Below are 19103 nucleotides of genomic sequence, written 5' to 3'. Positions count from 1 at the left end.
CTTTTCCAACCTTAATGATTCTATGGTTTGCGTGTGACACACCTAAAATGATAAAACTTCATCAATTTGTGTCATCAGCCCAGTTTGGATGAGTCTTTGAGCAACCTGGTCTAGTGGAGGGTGTCCCTGCCCATGGCAGGGGGGTTGGAACCAGATGATCTTTAAGATCCCTTCCAACCCAAACCATTCTATGATTCTATATATTGTAGGTCGTGCTGCTACAGGTAATGCAACGGATGTGAAAGGTGTTGCTATACGAGCTATAGGGTTTTGACTGCGTTAGGATTTCTGACCTCAGCTGGATCACTAAATCGACTCTGAAGAGAGAGTAGAAACTGCATTTACATCTCTACTGAACCTGGTGGCATTTCAGCAAGTAACTCAGGAGTCTTGTGTATGAGTCCTTTCACTCCTAATGATATTTGACTACGTGTTTCTTTTTGTGTCATATAATAATGTTATCTGTCCAACAAATTAAGTATCAGGGAAGACTTCATCTCCCTACCCTTCTTTTTATTTCTTCACATTCAATTGAATTGTTTTAGTATTTCAGGTGTCTTAGATTTTTTTTGCCTTTTCAGTTATTCTGATATGATCAGTTCAGGGGGCTGAGCTGCAAAATAACCACATTGCTAATTCTGAAGAATGTGAGCAAAAGCAAGAAAATGCATTTGCAGCAGGGAGACTTGGCACTAAGAAGGGATTATGAAATTTAGTGTTTTGAAAAGGTATGTCAGTAATACCACATGCAAACAGATGCACACATCAGCAGGGAAGTTGCTTGCTTACTGTGTTTCATATTTATTAAATGATTTTGCTGGTGACCCTGGAAGCTGCTTCACTGCCTAGAAGTAATTGTTTCGGGATGGCAGCATAATGTCCTGTAAAGTGGAGCCAGGAGAAAAATAACAGGCCCTTTTACTCTTGCATTTGTACTAAGATGATAAGCAAAATTCTGTGCCTTCAGAAGTAAATGACTGAAAATGCTTTATCCTTTTTCTATAGATATTAATTACAGCGTATCTGCTCACTGGTACTGTTGGGGTGGAAATCTGGCAGAAGCCTCTCCTGTTCGGTTATTACATCACAGATGCATTAGTAATCTTGCTTGTAGGTAAGTGTCCAGATCCATGGAAACTGTATTGTTTTTTAATTATTTTGATTAGTTATTTCTTATATTTCCTTCATAATTTTTTTTCCTTTTGTAAGTGTTGGCTCGTCCAAAAAGTACATGAATAGAGCTGATTAAAAGGGCTAATTGTGGAAACCTTTAAAAAAGTAGATCATTTTGGAAACATTTTTTCTCACTGAATTGCTATCTGTTGCACACAATTAATACGGAAGATGTTCCTTATTAGCATGTGCAGTTCAGTGCAGTGTGCTAGATGGCTGGCTGGCGCTCAGAGTCTCAGGAACTCCTCATGTCACTCAGGTAAAATGTTGCTCACATTTACATATAAGTTTAATTTTGGCTTGCAGCACACTATGCTCCAAAACATTGCAAATAAGGGGAATAATGGAATTATTTAAATAATGTGAGGAGGCACAACTGCAAATCTGAACAAGAGCCAGGTGGCATCTAAACTCTTCTTTAGAATTACTTTCCAAACAGAAGTAATGCATTTTTCATACACAGCAATAGCCTATTTGCTCATTATTTGAACCTGTCTGTGTAGTTTGAAATAAGCATCAAACATTTTTCAACTGCTGTAGGTAGACTGAGAACAAGAGCAGTTATGTTTCAATGAGTTAAAAATGTGGTAGTCTTAGCTAAAAATGTGCGTGTGAGAAATGGCTTCAATGTGTTGCGTAGAAGGTGAAGAAATTAGTGTATAAATTTTAGGGATTTTTATACTAATGTACAAATGATGAGAAGAGGGCACCAAAGAAGTGTTTGACGCAGCCTAGATTTACATCCCAAGAAATATCTTCAGTCCTTGAGCCAAATGGAGGGCTTGGATATAGGTGCTTACCCAATGCCAGCTCTAACTAGGAGCTGTCTGAGCATTTCGAGGGACTTCTGAATCCACTGCATTGACATGTGCTCTCACCACCCTTTCCCATGGAAAGGTCTTCAGCAGTACTGTCCTCACCCTCAGCCGTGCTTCCCAGAATTCCCGGATTAGAAAGGACCCCATGTTCAGGCTGTGCTTTCTAATTAGCAGCATGTACAAGAACGTGGTTTTGACAGTTCTTTGTGCTTTGCCCAGAGTATAAAACTGACTGTATGTGACCAGGATTGTACAGTTTGCTTTTTTTTTTTTTTTTTTCCTTGTCAGGCCTGTTTTGGGCACTCTGAGGAAAAGAAGGAAAGGAAGGGGAAAAAAAATAGCGCTTGCTTTTTCAACAGTCAGTGAATTGTTCAGCTTGACAGAGGTGAAGCTATAAAACATCCTCTGGTGGTTGGCAGGGCACTGAGGGACAGGGACTGATTGTCTGGAAGGAGCACTGCAGGTCCAGGGGAGATGGATGCTGGCTCGCACGGAAGCGACAAGTTAGATGTGCGTAGGTATTAGGTGTAACTAGCATGGGCTAGTCCATTGAACACGCTCGTTCAGTGCTACGCACATCGCTGCTTTTGTTCCTGTCACTACGGCACGTTACAGCCTGTTCAGTCAGTACACTGACAGCTTCCCTGGTGCTTGGGAAGCCATGGGTGAAGGTTTAATTCAAACTGTTCAACGTATTGGGGAGGTTTGTGGTAGGAAAGCGTGTCAATGTCATCAAACCTACAGAAGCGAGTGTCTTTTTTCATACTCTACCAAAACCAGCTGCAAAGCAAGGTTTGATGGACTATTCCATTAGCACTAGGAAGAAACTACTTCTGCCTCATACGGTGTGCTTTCATGAGTGGATCTGTGAGCAGAGAATTGAGTGTTTCTTCCATAATTGTCCCAAGCAATGTAGCCATAGGTAAGAGCTAAAAGATTTATTTGAAAGCATTGTCTCTCTCACACTATCCACAATGACATTAACAGGGCAACTTTTGAAGCTCAATTGTAGTTAAATATGGGTTTGAAATACTCCGGAAATTGTCTTGGTTGACTTTATATTGCAAAATTGTCACAGTGCTTAGTAAATCTCTTAAAAAACAAACAGTAAATTTCAATATTAGAAAAGCAGAATCCGTCCACTGAGGATCACGCTGATCCAGAAAGCAGTGCCATTTCACCACAGGCTTGAATCTCAGTTCAGCAATAGTGATTACGGTGGTTGTCGTTGGATAACCTGTGTGCAGTGAATTTGGAAATCTAAAGTTTTTAGAAGCTTGCAGTAAATTGGAGGATCCCACTGTGACTGCAGAGAAAGCATCTGTCTAACCTACACCCAGGGCCGAGCAGCCAGGAAGATGAAATTATTCTTCCCCTTTAGAGAGGCTGCAGCAAGTGTGTCTTCCTCAGCCAGATCCGTTTGTGTCAGAGATTCCACTCTCTGGCATGCTCAGTTAAATAAATGCCTTTGTGGCTACTTAAAAGACAAAGGGATATAGTGGGCCTCTGGTGCTTTTTACAAGTTAGTTTCCCAGGACCCCGAGAGGAGCCGTTAAACCATAACTGGCTGTCCTTAACCATCTGATGGCATTTAGTAGTCACTAGTGGTCCTTCCAACAATGAACCTGTAGCTGCTCCATCAATACTTGGCAGAGGTTTCCTGTGTCGTTTTGTGCTTTTACTGTTCTGTACACAACAGGAGTTCAGCTGCTGAGCCGTCACTTGTCTGACAACAGCTGGGCTTTAGCTAGTACCTTCTGTAGTGGGAAGAAATCCAAACAAGACGCACAAGAGTCGAGTTTTTCAGATGAGTTTCCTGGAGTTTGAGGGGTGGAGGAATGGAGAATAGCCCACATATAACCTAAGGATGAACTCTGCAAAAGCACCTCCTCAGAGGAAGCTGTGGTATCACCAGGTGACACTCACTCGCTGAAAATAATGGAATTTTTATCAGGTGCCAGAACACACAAAGATATACATAAAAGTGCAGCAATACCGGTGTTTAGATTAGATGTTTTAGGAAAGCGTCCCAAGAGAGAGCTTTACGTATGTCCCTGGCAACTGTTTAGCACACTGCGAACACCTGTAGGGAGGCCAAGTCTCGGGCTGCTGAACAGTGACCTCAGAGGACTCCCCTGTGAAGCAGAGAAACTTCTGCATAGTATTTTATGGGAATTTTTCAGCTACCCAGCGAAAAGAAACAATTTTCACAGGCAGTGAATGCAATTCCATCCCGCAGCTCCAAAGCACACACCTAGCTGGGCACCAAACAGACAAAGAGGGTCATTCTCCTGTTTCCAGTGTGTTGTCCTGGCTGCTAGGCAGAAATGCCTTTTCCCTCCTAGCACGAAAGCAGCCAGACCTTTCTAAATTTATGTGCCTGTGTGCTCAGCTGGAACTGATTATGTCTGCTCTCAGCAAGGCTTCTGTGGATGACACTCCAAAAGCTCTCTTGGGATTTATCCACAATTGTCCCGTAGCATTATCTGGCTAACTAGGGTCCCTTCAAAAGGCAGCACTGGAGTGAGAGCTATCATTTATTTTTGCCCCTCCAGGGTATCCCAAATGCCTAGCATTCCCTGTCACTGTGTTATCAGGTTGAGAGCAATATAAAATATTTACAATAAGCATGTTAAAACAGTCAGTTCCCCACATAAAGTCTAGTATCACAAATGATGCTATAGACTTAATAAGATTTTCACTGACAGGTTAACATCAGTAGTTCAGGGAGCAGCATTACTAATTGATGATGGTTTCTGTCTCACATTGCAATTAAATTACCTATAGTAGGTGCATGTTCTGAATGAAGCGTTTCTCATTCTTGGGACATTCATGCTTGCTCTCTGTGAGATAGATTTTCTAATGTCTAATAAAATATGAGTTCAGGCTGCAATCCTCTCCTCACTGGGGATATTTATATGTCTGTTTTCCTCTACCTGACTATTAATTTCCATGCAGCTTACTGGAAATGTCTTTCAGTCTATTAAATTTGTTCAGAATTGACCAGAGAGCTCAGAAGTTATGGTGGGATGCACACAAACAAACAAAATGTTATCACGTCAGCTTCACTCCTTCGGAAGCTAGGTTGCAAAAATGACTCTTGGCTGCACAGAAAGATTCTTGCTCCTCCTCAGTATTAATTGCAACCACAAGAATAGGCTTTCTGGTTAAAGGACCACTAAGCATGGAGTGGATATGTTGTACTTTATCAGTGTCTGGCACATGAGGCAAGCAGTTCTGTAATCCAGACACAGTGGGACATTTGAGTCCACTCTGGTCAACAGTGCCCAGATCTGACTACTGAAACCTGTGGCCAAGCTGAGACAAATTTTCAAGGTGCAGGTTTGAACACAAAATGTGAATGGAGTACTAACATCTGTCAGAGATCTGAAACTTGAACTTTCTTTTAGAGATGGGGCCAAAGCATTCAGAATTCTTTCCTATGATGTGTATTGGGTTGGGTTCTGTGCTGACATTTACAGAGTGCATGTTCCTGGAGGTTCACTCCTTCTCTGAGCTACTTAAGTATATAAAACGCGTAGTAAATACATACATGAAAACATAATAGCAGCAAAAACCTAATGATGAGACCAAACCACAACATTTGAAACATGCCATGTATTTGAATTCTGTCACAGTGGGAAAGCACAGCTAGCCATCTAGCCTTGTCCTTACGCTGTGTCCCATATCCGAGCTATCAAAGGAGGACACAGAAGGCCTTGCAGTGGGTAATTATACAGCAGCCTGCCCTTTTTTCAGTGTCAGAAAATGTTTAGGAGGCTATGGTCAAATTATAACTTCTTTCTGCCTCACATGGATAAGTAATTCTGTAGTGATTTCCTATAGTTCCCATTGCAAAGTGGCTGATGCTTCTGCCTTCCTGATGGATCGTTGAATGATTAAACATTAAGTGGTGTGTTTTCAAAATGTTATCACTCCGACAAGCTTTGACTAGCCTTGTTTGAAAAGTGTGGTTAACATGAGTTGGCTTCTACATGTCTGTCACCAATTTTAACATTTATTAAGGCATTGTTGTGACAGATTGTACGAGACTTTGTTGAAGAGAAGGGTGTGAAATACTCACCTGTCACTCGGGATATACGTAAAATGCAGTTGAGTTCACGTTTGGAGTAACTCATCTGAACCACTCAGAACAATAGCGCAGAAAACCAGAGCGCTGGAGGCCAGAGGCAGAGCAGAGTCACGGGATGCTAATTACAAGTGGGATGGGGTTCAGTGGTGTTAGCTCTGAGGAGTCATTTCACAGGCAGTGGGAGCCCCAGAAGAAAGTCAAACAAGGGAGCTCACCTGGCAGAGTCCTTCTGGAAGCCAGGCTGGACTTTTCAAATAAAGGCACCCTTTCTCTGGTGCTCGATTCTCGCTGTGCCCAGAAAAAGGGAATGATGTGTACATGCTGTGTGAACAGGGCTACATCAAAGAAGCATCGGCATCCATCAGCTAATTTCTCAGTCTGTACTAAATCCCTCCAGATGCTAATTGTTAGCTTACAGCTCAGTCCAAGACAGATAAATGCAGTGTGTGCTTCCTTAGACACTGAAAATAAGCTAAAAAATCAACAAGCATGGTAAAAACATCCCTTTACAACTTTATACTCAAGAAGTATCTTAGATGCTAAACATCTGAAACACACATCAACTTTGTGCATGAAGACCGTGCTGGTGTTTACACTGTGCTCTTAATCCCTGTAAAATTATTTCATACTGTGTAGATCAGTTTGGGTGTATTTTTCATCTGTCCTTAAATTGCTTAATATATTCAGACTTTACAGGCTCAATTAAGTCTGAAAATGATATACTCATTTTCTAAGCTTTTTTTTTTTCAGTTACTAATAGGTTCTAAGCTTGCCATTTTATATAATAATAAAATGTAATTTTATAGTTAGTGGACAGCTCAATATGCAATTATCTGTTTGCACAACCAATTAAGAGTTGTCTTCTCAAGACATGCCTGAGAAAATCACATTGTTCCATAAAAAGCTGCGACACCAGTTACAAGCGCTTCTAAATGTTCACCTTTTGATGAAGCTTATTTCCAGGCACTGATCAGTGTGCTAAACATTCAGTGTGATAAGATATTTTCATGTGTCTAGCTGCTGTAAACATGGAAAAAATTTGGAAAAAACATGGAAAAAGCATTTAAAGATTTTTTTCCAAGCTAATATTGAGGCCTAAATATTTTTTGGTCTTAATTTTTTATCTGGTGGCTAAGAAAGGTAAATGGTAATATCGTATTTCATTAAAGCAAGCATTGACTATGATGAATTATTAATTTAGAGATAGAAGGGCCTAGCAGCACATTGAAGAAGGCCATGAGGAGGTGTTGGCAGTGGAAGAACAAGGGTAGAGGGTGATAGTTATTTCATCTGTAGGCTGCAATGCAACTAGAGCTACTCTTAAGAAGCTGATTTTTACTGAGCTCAACCTCTGCAACATGCCCAGGAGAAGGTCTGCACAGACCTCTTCTCTGCCACGAGGAAGGCTCTGGGGAGTCTTTTTTGGGGGGAGTGCAGGAGGGGTGGAAGGTACTCACCCCAGTGAATTCACTCAGTTTCCAGTGCAGTGTTCACCTAAAATTACAACCCTGTGTTGCACCGCCTCATTTTTGAACTTTTAACTATAAGGAAGAGCCAATTCTTAACAAATAATATTTCAGTGCTTTTCTTAGACAGTTTAGGGAGGGTTCCCTTGTCAGGAACTTACCAACACACACTATTGATGATAGCAAAGGTGTGGAGAAGATAAACAGCTAAGATAAACATCATCCTTCCTTTGAACCGGTATAATTTGTTTAAACATAATGTTTTAGGTGTCTTGGCTACCTGCTTGGAGTTGCTTCTTTATTTAGTGGTGTTTCCAGTCTGTGAAGTTTGGTGTATTGAGGAAGCTGGGTCCCTGTGATGGGCTTTCTAGCTTTGTCTGCACACCAGCGTGGGGCTCTTCTGTTGGTTACTGAAATAGCATTTTCCAGAACTGGCACGACTGTCAGCAGTTCGTTTCTGGCTGTACCCTCTCTTTTCTTTCTCTATAACAATCAAGACTATATTTTGCAGAAATGCCTAAACTAACTCAGGTACAGCAGCCACAGTAACTGACTGCACTGTCACGGAAGCATAACCTGGCTGCCTGTGGGTCTTCAGCAGGCTTTAATTACACAAGGGTTTAAGATGCCTTCATATAACAAAATTAAATACATTCCTGTTAGTCTAGACTAACACAGGGGACAAATATGCCATCACATCCTAGCTTTTTCTTTTTATATTCACTCATCAATATCACACAACATCTTACCGTTTTGGAACTGAATTTGAAAGCACCAAATGAAATCTAAAAGTGTCACTAGAATTGATGGCAATTATCTTTTTGAACTCTTTTGCATACGTATATTTATATATGCATGTCTGTGTATGCATGTTTATGTATCTGTGTGTTTATGCATATATATATATTTGGAAAACAAGATAAAGCCTTTGTTTCTGGTATGTCTCTAATCCTGAATTCCTGAATGTGTTGTTTCTTGGGGCTTGGGGTTTTGTTTTGTTTTGTTTTGTTTTTAGTAAGGACAAAATAATGCCTGATAAAGAGCTTTGCAAATGCCTATTTTTCTGAAAAGGGAGTCAAGATAGTGCAAGTCAGAGGACTGACCATAGGATTGTACCTAAATCTGGGGATTTGGGCTTGATACCTTCAGCCTAGCATGACACAGGCATTCCCTCTGTGTATCTGTGCCACCCGTCTGTGCTTCGGTATTTTGGCCTTTAATACAGGCCTGTGTTCTTACAGTTGGGTCTCGGAATTTAAATCAGTGGGAAAATGGGGGAAAATATTGAAGGAGAAATTAAAAAATACTGAACAGCAGTAATACTTCTAATAAACACTTGATGACTTTTATTTTCTACAATGTGTTAAAAATGCCTGATACACTAAACTTGGAGTTTTTAAGGATTTTAAAATAAAATATGTGCATTTAGGACATTAAAAAAAGAAAAAAGCTCCATCATCATCACACTGGGGCAGCGCCTGGGTGGCTGAGCGCCAGACAGCGACCAGTGGGTTTGCTTTCCAGGCTGCACCTTTTGTTCCCCAGAGCAGCAGGGAATGGCAGCAATGCGGCAGCAGCAGTTTAGCTCCTGGGCACAATGGGATCCTTAATGCCAATTAAAAAGCAGACTTAATGAGTACCAAAAGCAGCCCCCAAGCCAGGCCTCCTTAGCTAAAAAAAGATGGGAAAGCAACATGTTGTAGGAAATGATGGAATTTTGAAAATCCCATAAGAAACAGGGGAACACCCTTTGCTTTCCCTCCCGCATCTTCAGCTCTCGCTCTGCTGAAAAGGAAGACATACGAAAGCACAGAGGAGTAACTGGTGTAACTGCCCCAGTCCGAAAGTGGCTTTTAGCTAGCTGGGGGATTGTTTGTGGTCAATGTGTTATTTCTAACTAAAATGGCACTTCATAAAAATAACAAATTGTTGGCAACCGTTGCTTTTTGAATTCTATTTCTAGTTCTGGTCTCTATTTCTGTTCCTCTCGGTTGCTTTTCTCCTAACAAATCAAACTTCAGGATTGCAGCAGGAAATTTAGATTTAACCTCAAGAGTCAATGTTTTGTCTCATGTCTGCTCTAATGTGATACAGATGTTGGAACTGCTGTACGTAACTCAAGATTTTATTGAACTAGCCCTCCCTGCCTAATAGAAAACATAGCTAACTGGAGAGCACACTAAACACAGATCATTCTGAAGGCACTAAGCTTGCAAATTTTAGAAATATATTTACAGAATACTTGGGATATTACTTTGATTGCACATCCTTCAGCTGTTTGATACAGAGTTCCTGCCATGGTAAAGAATCAGAGCTCTTTATCTTACTTGTTTGAAAAAGCAAAACCAGGAGGTAAACACATGAAAATGCAATACCTGGAATTATTTACAGGCTGGATAATATTTTTTTTTCCAGTTCTTTTTTTCCTCCTCCTTAAAAGATAACCAGATAGACTGGAGAAATAGATTATCTGTTGCATCCCTTTTCACTTCTGTTTTCCAGCAATCCTGATCTCCGCTATTCCTGCTTTTTTTAGTTTTCCTTCTCTCGAGTTGCCACTCTGGACACATTGTGCTAAACACTTGGGTATGTCTTTGATGAGGACTGAGTGGTAAACACTGATGTTTCCTGAGAGCCTGTTATGCCACATTAGCCCCAGTAGAAAGTAATCTTGAAATCCGTTCTTGCCTCTGTTCATTCTTATTTTTCCTTAGTTCTAATAATGAGATGAAAGTTTGCTACTTTTCTGTACAAACAGTAGATTGTGTTTCTTAAGTGAGATTTTTTTTTAAGGTAAAAACAGAAGGTTTACCACATCAGAGTGCTTTTCTTACCCATAACAAAATAGGAATTATGTATTAATTTAGTGCACCAAAACCAATCCTCATGCCTTATAATATAAAAGCTGGGCAGAAATATGCTACCCGGAGAAATCTCCAAGCAGCAAACAGACCAGGAAAAAGCCCTTGATACACAGAAGACAGGGAAAAAAAACCAACCCAAAACCAAAGAGCTCTGCAGGGAAACACAGAAAATGGATGTCACAGATTAAAAAAGGATTATATATATTTTCACCAGGTAGGCTGACTAATACCGTTGCTTTTTTGTTTAAACTTTGAACTTCCACTTCTTGCTGAAGGTCTTCCTTGACCCTTGGGTAGACCAACATATTTTGGATGTGGGCATTAGGTGGGGTACAGCTGGGTCTCCAAGCAGCTCTAGCGCTGCTGGCAGCTGTGTTGGTCATACCCACAGCAATGCAGATGCACACAGCCTTAGCAAAGGTGCGTTCCTTGTCATTTGTGGGCTAAACCTGAGCTCCAGAAAGGTTGCAGCTGTATTACAAAAAAATATAGTAAAAACCCTCACTCATTCAAATGATGGCCATATCATGAAAATTAATTCATTTCAGCCATTATATTGGCAAAGCAGATCATTAGTTGAACTTCAGTATATTGAACTATAAACCTGTTTGTTATTTCTCTGGTAATGTGGGCAGCACTCTTTGAGGTTGACTATATATGTTCCGTTGGAAAGCTTTCGGTGTCAGCCTTGGGTTTTTTTTTCTACAGAAACAGAGAGCAGCTCGTGCAAAATGGGGCCATGATTTTTTTTTGGGTCCAGCAGAGGAATCTGTATGACAAATAACTGCTCCTACCTACAGACTACCTCAGAGTTTTTAAAAGTCTTACCAGGCTTCTCGCTCATTACACAAGAAAATCTCTATCAGCAACTATTTCTAGCAGCTAACTTTTGGAAAAATGAGAAAGGTTTTGTCATTGCTTAAAGCCTCCAAACTCAGTTTGTATTCTGTGATGAATACAGGAATACTGAGTCATTTTTAAAATAGTGCACTAGCTCTGGTATATGAGAAAACACTGAGGTCATCAGTGTAGCATGATTGTAAATCATTACATATGAGTATTTTTCTCTTCCAGGCTTCAGTTTATTTCTTTCATTTCCACAAACACTGTACAACATTCGCAGGTAAGTTAATTAACATTAAATAAGTTGCCATTTAATTCTGTATATTTAATGGTTTCCTCACTTGAGAAATAAATGTAATGCTTGAAGTAGCCTAGCCTCTTTCAGCCAGGTGCTGTCCTGATAATGCAGTAAAAGGTTTTTTCTGGTCAATTTTGAGAATCTGACTGGTTTCTTTTCCATGTTTGTAACTCCTCTTCCTTTTCCTTTCACTTCCCATTCACCAGCCAGTCTCATACTGGCCCTGCACAGTAAATTGAAGAAAGCTCTGTAGTTATAAACACTCCATTTTATTTTCAGTCAAATGTGCTTTGTAACTTCTACCTGCGATAGGTAAAATTCTGTAGCTGATCATCCTGCGCTCCATGAAGTACTTTATTGTCTTCCAGATCTTTCTGTAAAAGTGTGCAGATAATTGCCATCAGATACAGGCTAGGCAGGTGGCAAGCTGTGATTCCATCTAAGAGTTGGCTTGCTGCACCTAGGAATTTTATACATGGTTAGTTTATACTCCAGTGGCCTATTTTTATTAGTGCTGCCTGCCTTCCTCTGGTATTTGCTAGCTCATTTCACTCATCTGTCACATCAGGTCTCTTAGGTCCTAAGTGTCTTGGAGGAGGGACTGTCACTGCCTGTCTTCAGGAATTACTGGAAATTAACATTTTGGAGAAACTATAAGACAATAACGCATTGTTCCTACACAGCACTTCCCATGTCACAGCATTTTGTGTAGTTAATAAAAGCATGAATAGCCCTGAGTGTGGGGCAGGAAAGGCTGAGGACCCACGGAAAGGCTTTGGGGCAGGGTGCTGGGAGCAGCAGTGGGAGGGGGCTGGGGACCAGTGGTGCAAGGGACTCCGGTTCGGGGAAGACTGGGAGAAGGAGGAAAGCACCTTGGACATGTCAGTCCCTGGCAGTAGCAGCATTTGGCCTGATGCACATTTAGTTTTTGCTGTCTTTCCTCTTATGTCAGGACTTTTGTTTAGCATTTTCCTTTTCGAGTCATCATTCCCCATAGTTTCTCCCAGGCCTTCCAGTGGGTTTATCATTCCTCTGAAAGGAAGAGCACAGCAATTCTAAACATCCAGTCAGGGTTGCTTGCAGGATGCACACACAAGCTATTTGGTGATGAGGAATTTGAGTTTTCCAATAATCTCCTTTCTTTCTTCTTCCTGCTGCCTGTTCTCAGTTGTTATATTATCAGAATAGTCTTTTTTGGAATGAGAAAGATATTTATTGGAGTTTGGTCTAGCTGTTTCTATAAATACAAATATTCAGAGGTTTTGAACAGGATATTTCCCAGTATGCTTCAAACACATAATCGCTCTTCTGAACTATTGGCATGAAGAAATGGTTTAATGTTAGTGAACTTTAGTAAATTAAACTTCCTACTCCTTATAGAACCTCTCAGTGAGTTTTGCCTGAGTGAGAAAGATGCAAGAGGATAGATGCAAAAGCTCTTGATCTTACAGTTACTTTTTTCCTATGTGACAGATGATACAGTCATTTAGTACCTTTAATAGTGCTACCTTTAAAAGACAGCTTAAAATGTCCAGGAAAACACAATGTGTAATTAATTTTCCTGTATTCTTGTTAGCAAAAAAAGCCTTCCCTTTAGGCTGTACTTTGGAAACATAAATTGTCTAGCAGCCTCACCTCTAGATCTAAACAACGGGGATGCCTACCGGCCATGCGCTGACTGTGTTGCCACTGAAAACATGGGCCGTATTGTCTGAAGTCATTTCATGCCTCATGTCAGAAGTTTCATCCTCTAGAAAATAGATATTTTTAATTCACTGCAAGTCTGAATGCTGTACATTTGGATAGCGGGTACAACAGCAGAGCTACTGCAGCTCACTTTGTGTGTAATGATGAGCTGGTGAAGCTGACCAGAAGCTATCTGAATAACACTATATCATTTTATCCCAGAGATAAATGTTACTTGGGTATCCTACAATTTCTCATAGAGTATCTGGATATCTAGCACATTTGCACAGGTCGTTGTGTTGCAAGGTGAATTCTTGGGTTGAGTTTTGGCTAGTTTCAGGTTACTGTGAATAGAATCGATAAATTTTGTTACTCCATAAAATGATTGTATTTATTTACAGAGCACATTTAAAGAAAACACTGAAGAATGATTCTTTGTATGAAGGACTCCTACCTCTTGTGTCACCTCTGTTGCTGTTCATTCTTCTTACAGTCTGGGTGGTTTTATCTCCAGGCAACATATTAACAAAACAACCAAGACTGTTTTTATGGATGGTTGGGGTTGCTTTCTCAAACGTTATTGTAAGTATGTTTGTGGTGGTGGTATTATTTAGAGACAGCTTTCTATTTTTATGTCAATAACCAGAAGGGAACAGAAACTGTAGTTAAAACTCAGCAGAATCACACCACTCTTGTACCTCTGTGTTACCCTCTCTTGTATAAAAATACACCACACCAGTTGTCTGGACGCTTATAGTACTGCAATACCTACTCTACCACAGCATAACATTTTTATGAGGGTTCTTGTTTCTCTGGGGAGTTTATGAACAGCCCTGGGGAGGCCTTACTTCCAGAAATATAATAGATATTCCCCAACACATAAACAGAACTGGGGACTTGTCCAAAGTAAAAGAAAGCTCAACACAAGGGGTTGTAGCCTTCACCTGCTGTTGTCCCCATTAGTGTGATACATGCCTTCCTGCATCCTACAGCTCAACTGATCCCGCATTTTCCCATCACTGTTCAGAGTAAGTGTTTTTTGGGGAAAAATATAAAGAGGTGCAGGGGCCTTCCAATGGCGTTCTGCCCACCGGTTAGTTTCTCCTGTACCACATTATTCTGTTAATTTCCCCCTTTTAATGCCTGTGAGACAACATAAACCTAGGTGAAGTAATAGCAAGGGCATCCAGACAGTAATGCCGAGAACTGCCGTTAACCCAGGGCTGTCTGCTCTGGAGGCAGCCCTTTGCCTCTCTTCTTGCTGGGAGAGAGGTAAGTGAGCTGCAGCCAAGGAGAAAGGTGTTCCTCCACGTAATGCTAAAATATCCCAAAGGATAGTGCCGATCGTCATTTTAGGAAGATAGTCTCCAACACCATCTAAAATCATGCCAGTAAGCAATATTGCATCCAGTTTAAAAAGAGAAAGTCTTCCAGTGACTTGCATCATGAGAGAGGTCTTTGAAAATGTGAGATTTTAAAAGACAAAGCATAACCCTGCTAGAAATTTGTATTCGGGAACAGAAAATAAATCATAATTGTGACGCTTGTTAGATGTATCCTATAAATGTACGTTTCTGAGGGTCACAGTTCAAACAGTTCCATTGCAAGGACTTAATCTCACTAAATTAGGTTATTTTCCGACATATAATTTTTATTGTATGCATTCTCCATTATCTAATCTATCCCTTTTTCTTAAGAGAATAATGTAGATTCCTGAATGAGAAATACAATTATTTCATACCACTGGGGAAAGTGCTTTCAGAGTTTGGCAGATGGCAGGTTCAGCACATAGGTCTTAACCATCCGAGAGCAATTGTGGCAGGATGCTTGCAGAAGAAAAATAGTATGGCAAACCAGAAGTTTCTTTCTTTCAATGCGTTTTCTTTAGGCCTTGTTTTTTCTTTTACCAAAACACCTACTGCAATGTTAGAGGCTTGCATGAATTAAAAATGCGTGCACATTAGTTGAAATTTTTAACATTTTAAAAGCAAGCATTAAAGGGGATGGAAGGGCACAGGGCATAATCCCACAGTGATCCCTTTCCTTTCCAGTCTGCCTCTCCAGACTCCAGCGCCTTCATCTCCTAATGCTGTTTTTGCCTCACTTGTAGCGTGAGTCAGTGCTTCAGGACCAGGGGAATAAGGAATTGAGGGAGGAGTGCAGAGCATAGTCCATTTTGCAGTCCTGTCGTATGCTGAAGGTGACTTGCTCCCAATATTAGTAAGCAATCTTTATGGACAATTACTGTACCTAACATGGTGTAATAGTGGTTTAAAACAATGTGAAATCCAACCTCTGGATGGGTGCAATTATTCAGCCAGAAAAAACTATAGCATATAGGTTGCTTTAGCAATTTCTGATACCCTCTGGAACAATTCCCAAAGAACTCATAAAACTAGTGTTATTCAAAAACGTCATATTCAATACTGATAATGCATTGTAAGGAAAAACATTTACATTAGGTAAAAATGCTTACTTCTTGTGTTATTTAAAGTTAATTGTTTTTTCATGGTTTATTTTTTTCGTTCTTCAGCTTCCACAGCACAGACAGCAAAGCCAGTATTTTTTTCATATGGTCAGACTCCAACTGCTGCTGTCACAGCATTTCAGGCACTGCACAGGGAACAAATTTTTCATTCTTCTACTATTTTCAGGATGTATAAAATCTATTTTTAACTACATTTAAATTTTGATAGAAACTTATATTGAAAAAATATTTCAGATGTGCCTAAATTCCTCTTTCTAAAAAAAGAGAATAGTGTATATGGGGCACATTTCTTAAGGAGTCTAAACCAGGTAAAACTCTTAGGCGTGCTTAACTGGTCTTAAAAAGCTGAACTTCAACTGAGTTCATCTCATTACATTTCAAGAACTCACTAAAATTAAGCTAACGGTTTGCAGTTAAACCATGTACCATATATTCATTTTTTTTCTGACATTCTGAGTGGGATCCCTTTCTCTGGGCCCCCAGGTACGTCTCCAGGGTGTCACTGCCATGATTGAGCCAAAAAAATGGTGTTTTAGTGCACGAGGGAGTGCTAGAAAAGAAAAACAGGATTTAAAAGCAGCATATATTATCTTCCCTACCTTCTATACAGTGAACCAGAATATATTTCTGTCGTGCCACGCGACTAAAACACCAGTGCGCTCTCCCAGTGATGAAGTGGTGGCACATTTGATTTGGGATCACAACTTTATGAACCTGTGTGAAAGCATGAGGTTTGAAACAAACTCCCCTTTTGTGAAGATGTGTTTCAGCTCATAAAGCAAAATGTGTCGAAACACTGTCTCTGAAAAAGAAGTGTGTTTTTTAAATTACTTGTAATAGATTCCTTAAGACTCACAGCCTATAAGGCACAACGGTATGCCTGTAGTAGTCTTCTCACCAGAAACAAGCCCTGTTTTGAACCCTGGACTTGTTATCCCCTCATCAAAAGCAAATGGCAGAGCAAAAGGATGTACTTTTGCCTTGGGCTGACTCAGTGCTTCTCACCTGGTGCCTTTTGCTCCGACAGTGCAAGGTGATCGTCTGCCAGATGAGCAGCACCCGACCGGAGCTGTTCCACTGGATCCTCTTCCCGCTGGCGCTGGTGGTCTACGCAGCCATCTCCGGGCTGCTGGGCTGGACAGAAGAAGCGGTGCTGGCCGTGTTCACTGCCCTGGTCACGGCCGCCCACCTGCACTACGGGGTCTGTGTGGTGAGTGGGCACCTCCAAAGCAGCCGTGGGAGAACTGCACTGGGGCAGGGAGGACAATGGGGTCTGGGATCAGGTTCTATGCTGGCTAGCTGGGGCAATGTCCAGGAGTCTGAATGTTCAGTTACGGTTTTTTTTTTTTTTTCTGTGTTTTGTTTTATTTAGACTATTTTTTTTTTTAAAGTCAGTTTACTGCAGGCAGTGCCTTTTTTGCACAAGCAGCAGCTTCAGTGACTTGAATTAATCCAGTGTAGCCGACTGGTTTCAGCTTTAAATCCATCACAATCAGAATATTTATGGACTGGTTTTATGTAGCAGTAGACCCATATGGTATGAATGTTCCTACCTCTTTTTTTTTTCCCTTTCCTCTTCCTGAGGTTACTTGACTGAAAAAATAGGAAGGTAAAATGGAAAGTGACATAAATAGAATTCATAACATAAGGTTAACTTTGCTTTGAATCTTTAAGCAAAATAACTGTCCCAACTTCTAATATTTTTTTGGCCCTCTGTTAGCATCTCCCAAGCTGGAGACATGAATGGTTTGCCCGTTCATTCAGTCTTACCCTGCATTTTTGTGTCTGCTAGATATCAGTTTTGTCATTTATTGTCATCTGAATTACTGCTTAAATCATTTCTCCTCAGCTAATGTCCTCTCTTCTAAGGAGTATTGTCAAATAATCCTCAGGAAAGTGTCTTAATTTGGGGTTGCTTTTAGATAAAACACCTTTCATGGCAAAGATCTCATTCCGTAGCGAGTTGGTTAGCATTATTTTATTTAAGGTACACCATTGGGATGTGGATGTTTCTTTGAATGAAGCCTTTTGTCAGCAGACATTGGCATCATAGTAGATATTACCCCAGCACTGATACAGGTCAGTCGGTGGAGGTCAGAATGGAAATACCTGGTCAAAATTCACTATTGACAGAGGGGTCCAGCTCCATCACAGTTTATGTCACCTGTGAATCTGGTCTGTAGCGATTTCACTTCACATCAGTGTGCTGCAAGAGGAATGTGAAGACCACAGCTCTCTTGCTTGAACACTTGTAGGTCCCCCTGTACTCGTAGGTCCCCAAGGACACAAGGACTGTGGTTGGGTCCTCCCCACTCGGAGCAGGAGAAGAGAGAGGGTTAATTGTGAAGTACGTACAAAACTGGTTGCTAATCTTCATGATTTCTCTTTAGGGGAGGCAGCTGAGTGAGCACTTCAACATTTACATCTTTTCCCTGAAGAAACGTGTCCAAGAGTGAACACCTGCACTACGATCAGACTGTTATCACTTGACATGGAGATTTGCGACTCTTCTGATGTGATAAATATTTGGAATTAATCTGATTAAAATAACCAAAGAATAGAATAGTCCAGATATCTGAACCACTGCGACAATGAGCTATGCAGCAAGATGCTTCATCTCAGAGGAAGGTTCCCGTCCCACAGAGAAGTGTTTACCAAGTTGTCCTGCTGCTAGTATTTATTCTCTTTGCTAATGCTGTGTTACTACTCTCTCTGAAGCTTTTGTCTTCCTCCTCCTCGCCACTGTGACCAAAGTCCTGGATAAATCCATTACAGGTTACATGAGATGGTTTATAACCAGTAGTGGTTTTGCCCTGCTTAGTCACCAGTGGAACCTCACCAATGCAAACCTTCCCTGCACATCCTTCCCACTCAGACACCTGTGCCTGCTTCATTTTCCATATTTATTTTCTCAGAACTCATTTCTTCCATGCAACCTCCTGAAGGGCTTATGCACATTCAGTGTTTTCCTCACCTCAAATGAATGTGTGAAGAAAAGAGAATGAGCTCAGAAAGCTATGGGTACAGTAAAGTGTTTTTGAAAGTTATGATTTTTTTTTCCCCAGCATTAAGGTGAGTCTCAGCTGACCTGTATCTGTCAGAAACACAGGCTCCCTGCAGCAGCAGCTGGCCTTTATACTTATTTTCTGGGCACTACCAAGTGCTTTGTTAATACTTCGGTAAGAACAAGCAGTATACCCTACAAAGGTAACCAGCTGAGAATAAATCTGGCCAACAAACCTTTCAAGATTCTCACATTTCACTGCAAAACTAGTTAGTCAAACCTCATCTATGAATGTGAAATGCTAAGCAGATAATTATTTGCCTGTGTGCTTGAAACAAACAGTTGTGGTTTTAGATAATGACGAAAAAAA

General features: G+C 40.7%; 1 protein-coding gene across 1 annotated transcript; it reads left to right on the top strand.

Annotated features, from left to right (window-relative positions):
- Positions 1-1005: 1005 nt before the first annotated feature.
- On the top strand, positions 1006-18185 carry LOC104463645 (ethanolaminephosphotransferase 1-like; the record flags this gene model as incomplete). Its single annotated transcript, XM_010076061.1, has 5 exons — positions 1006-1114; positions 11489-11537; positions 13643-13823; positions 16757-16939; positions 18120-18185. Coding segments are annotated over 5 exons (588 nt in total), but the record flags the coding sequence as incomplete, so codon positions are not given.
- Positions 18186-19103: the final 918 nt, after the last annotated feature.

The sequence above is a fragment of the Pterocles gutturalis genome, unplaced genomic scaffold (genome assembly GCF_000699245.1).
Source record: "Pterocles gutturalis isolate BGI_N339 unplaced genomic scaffold, ASM69924v1 scaffold10723, whole genome shotgun sequence".
NCBI lineage: Eukaryota > Metazoa > Chordata > Aves > Pterocliformes > Pteroclidae > Pterocles > Pterocles gutturalis.
This window is presented reverse-complemented; position numbering and strand designations above follow the sequence as displayed.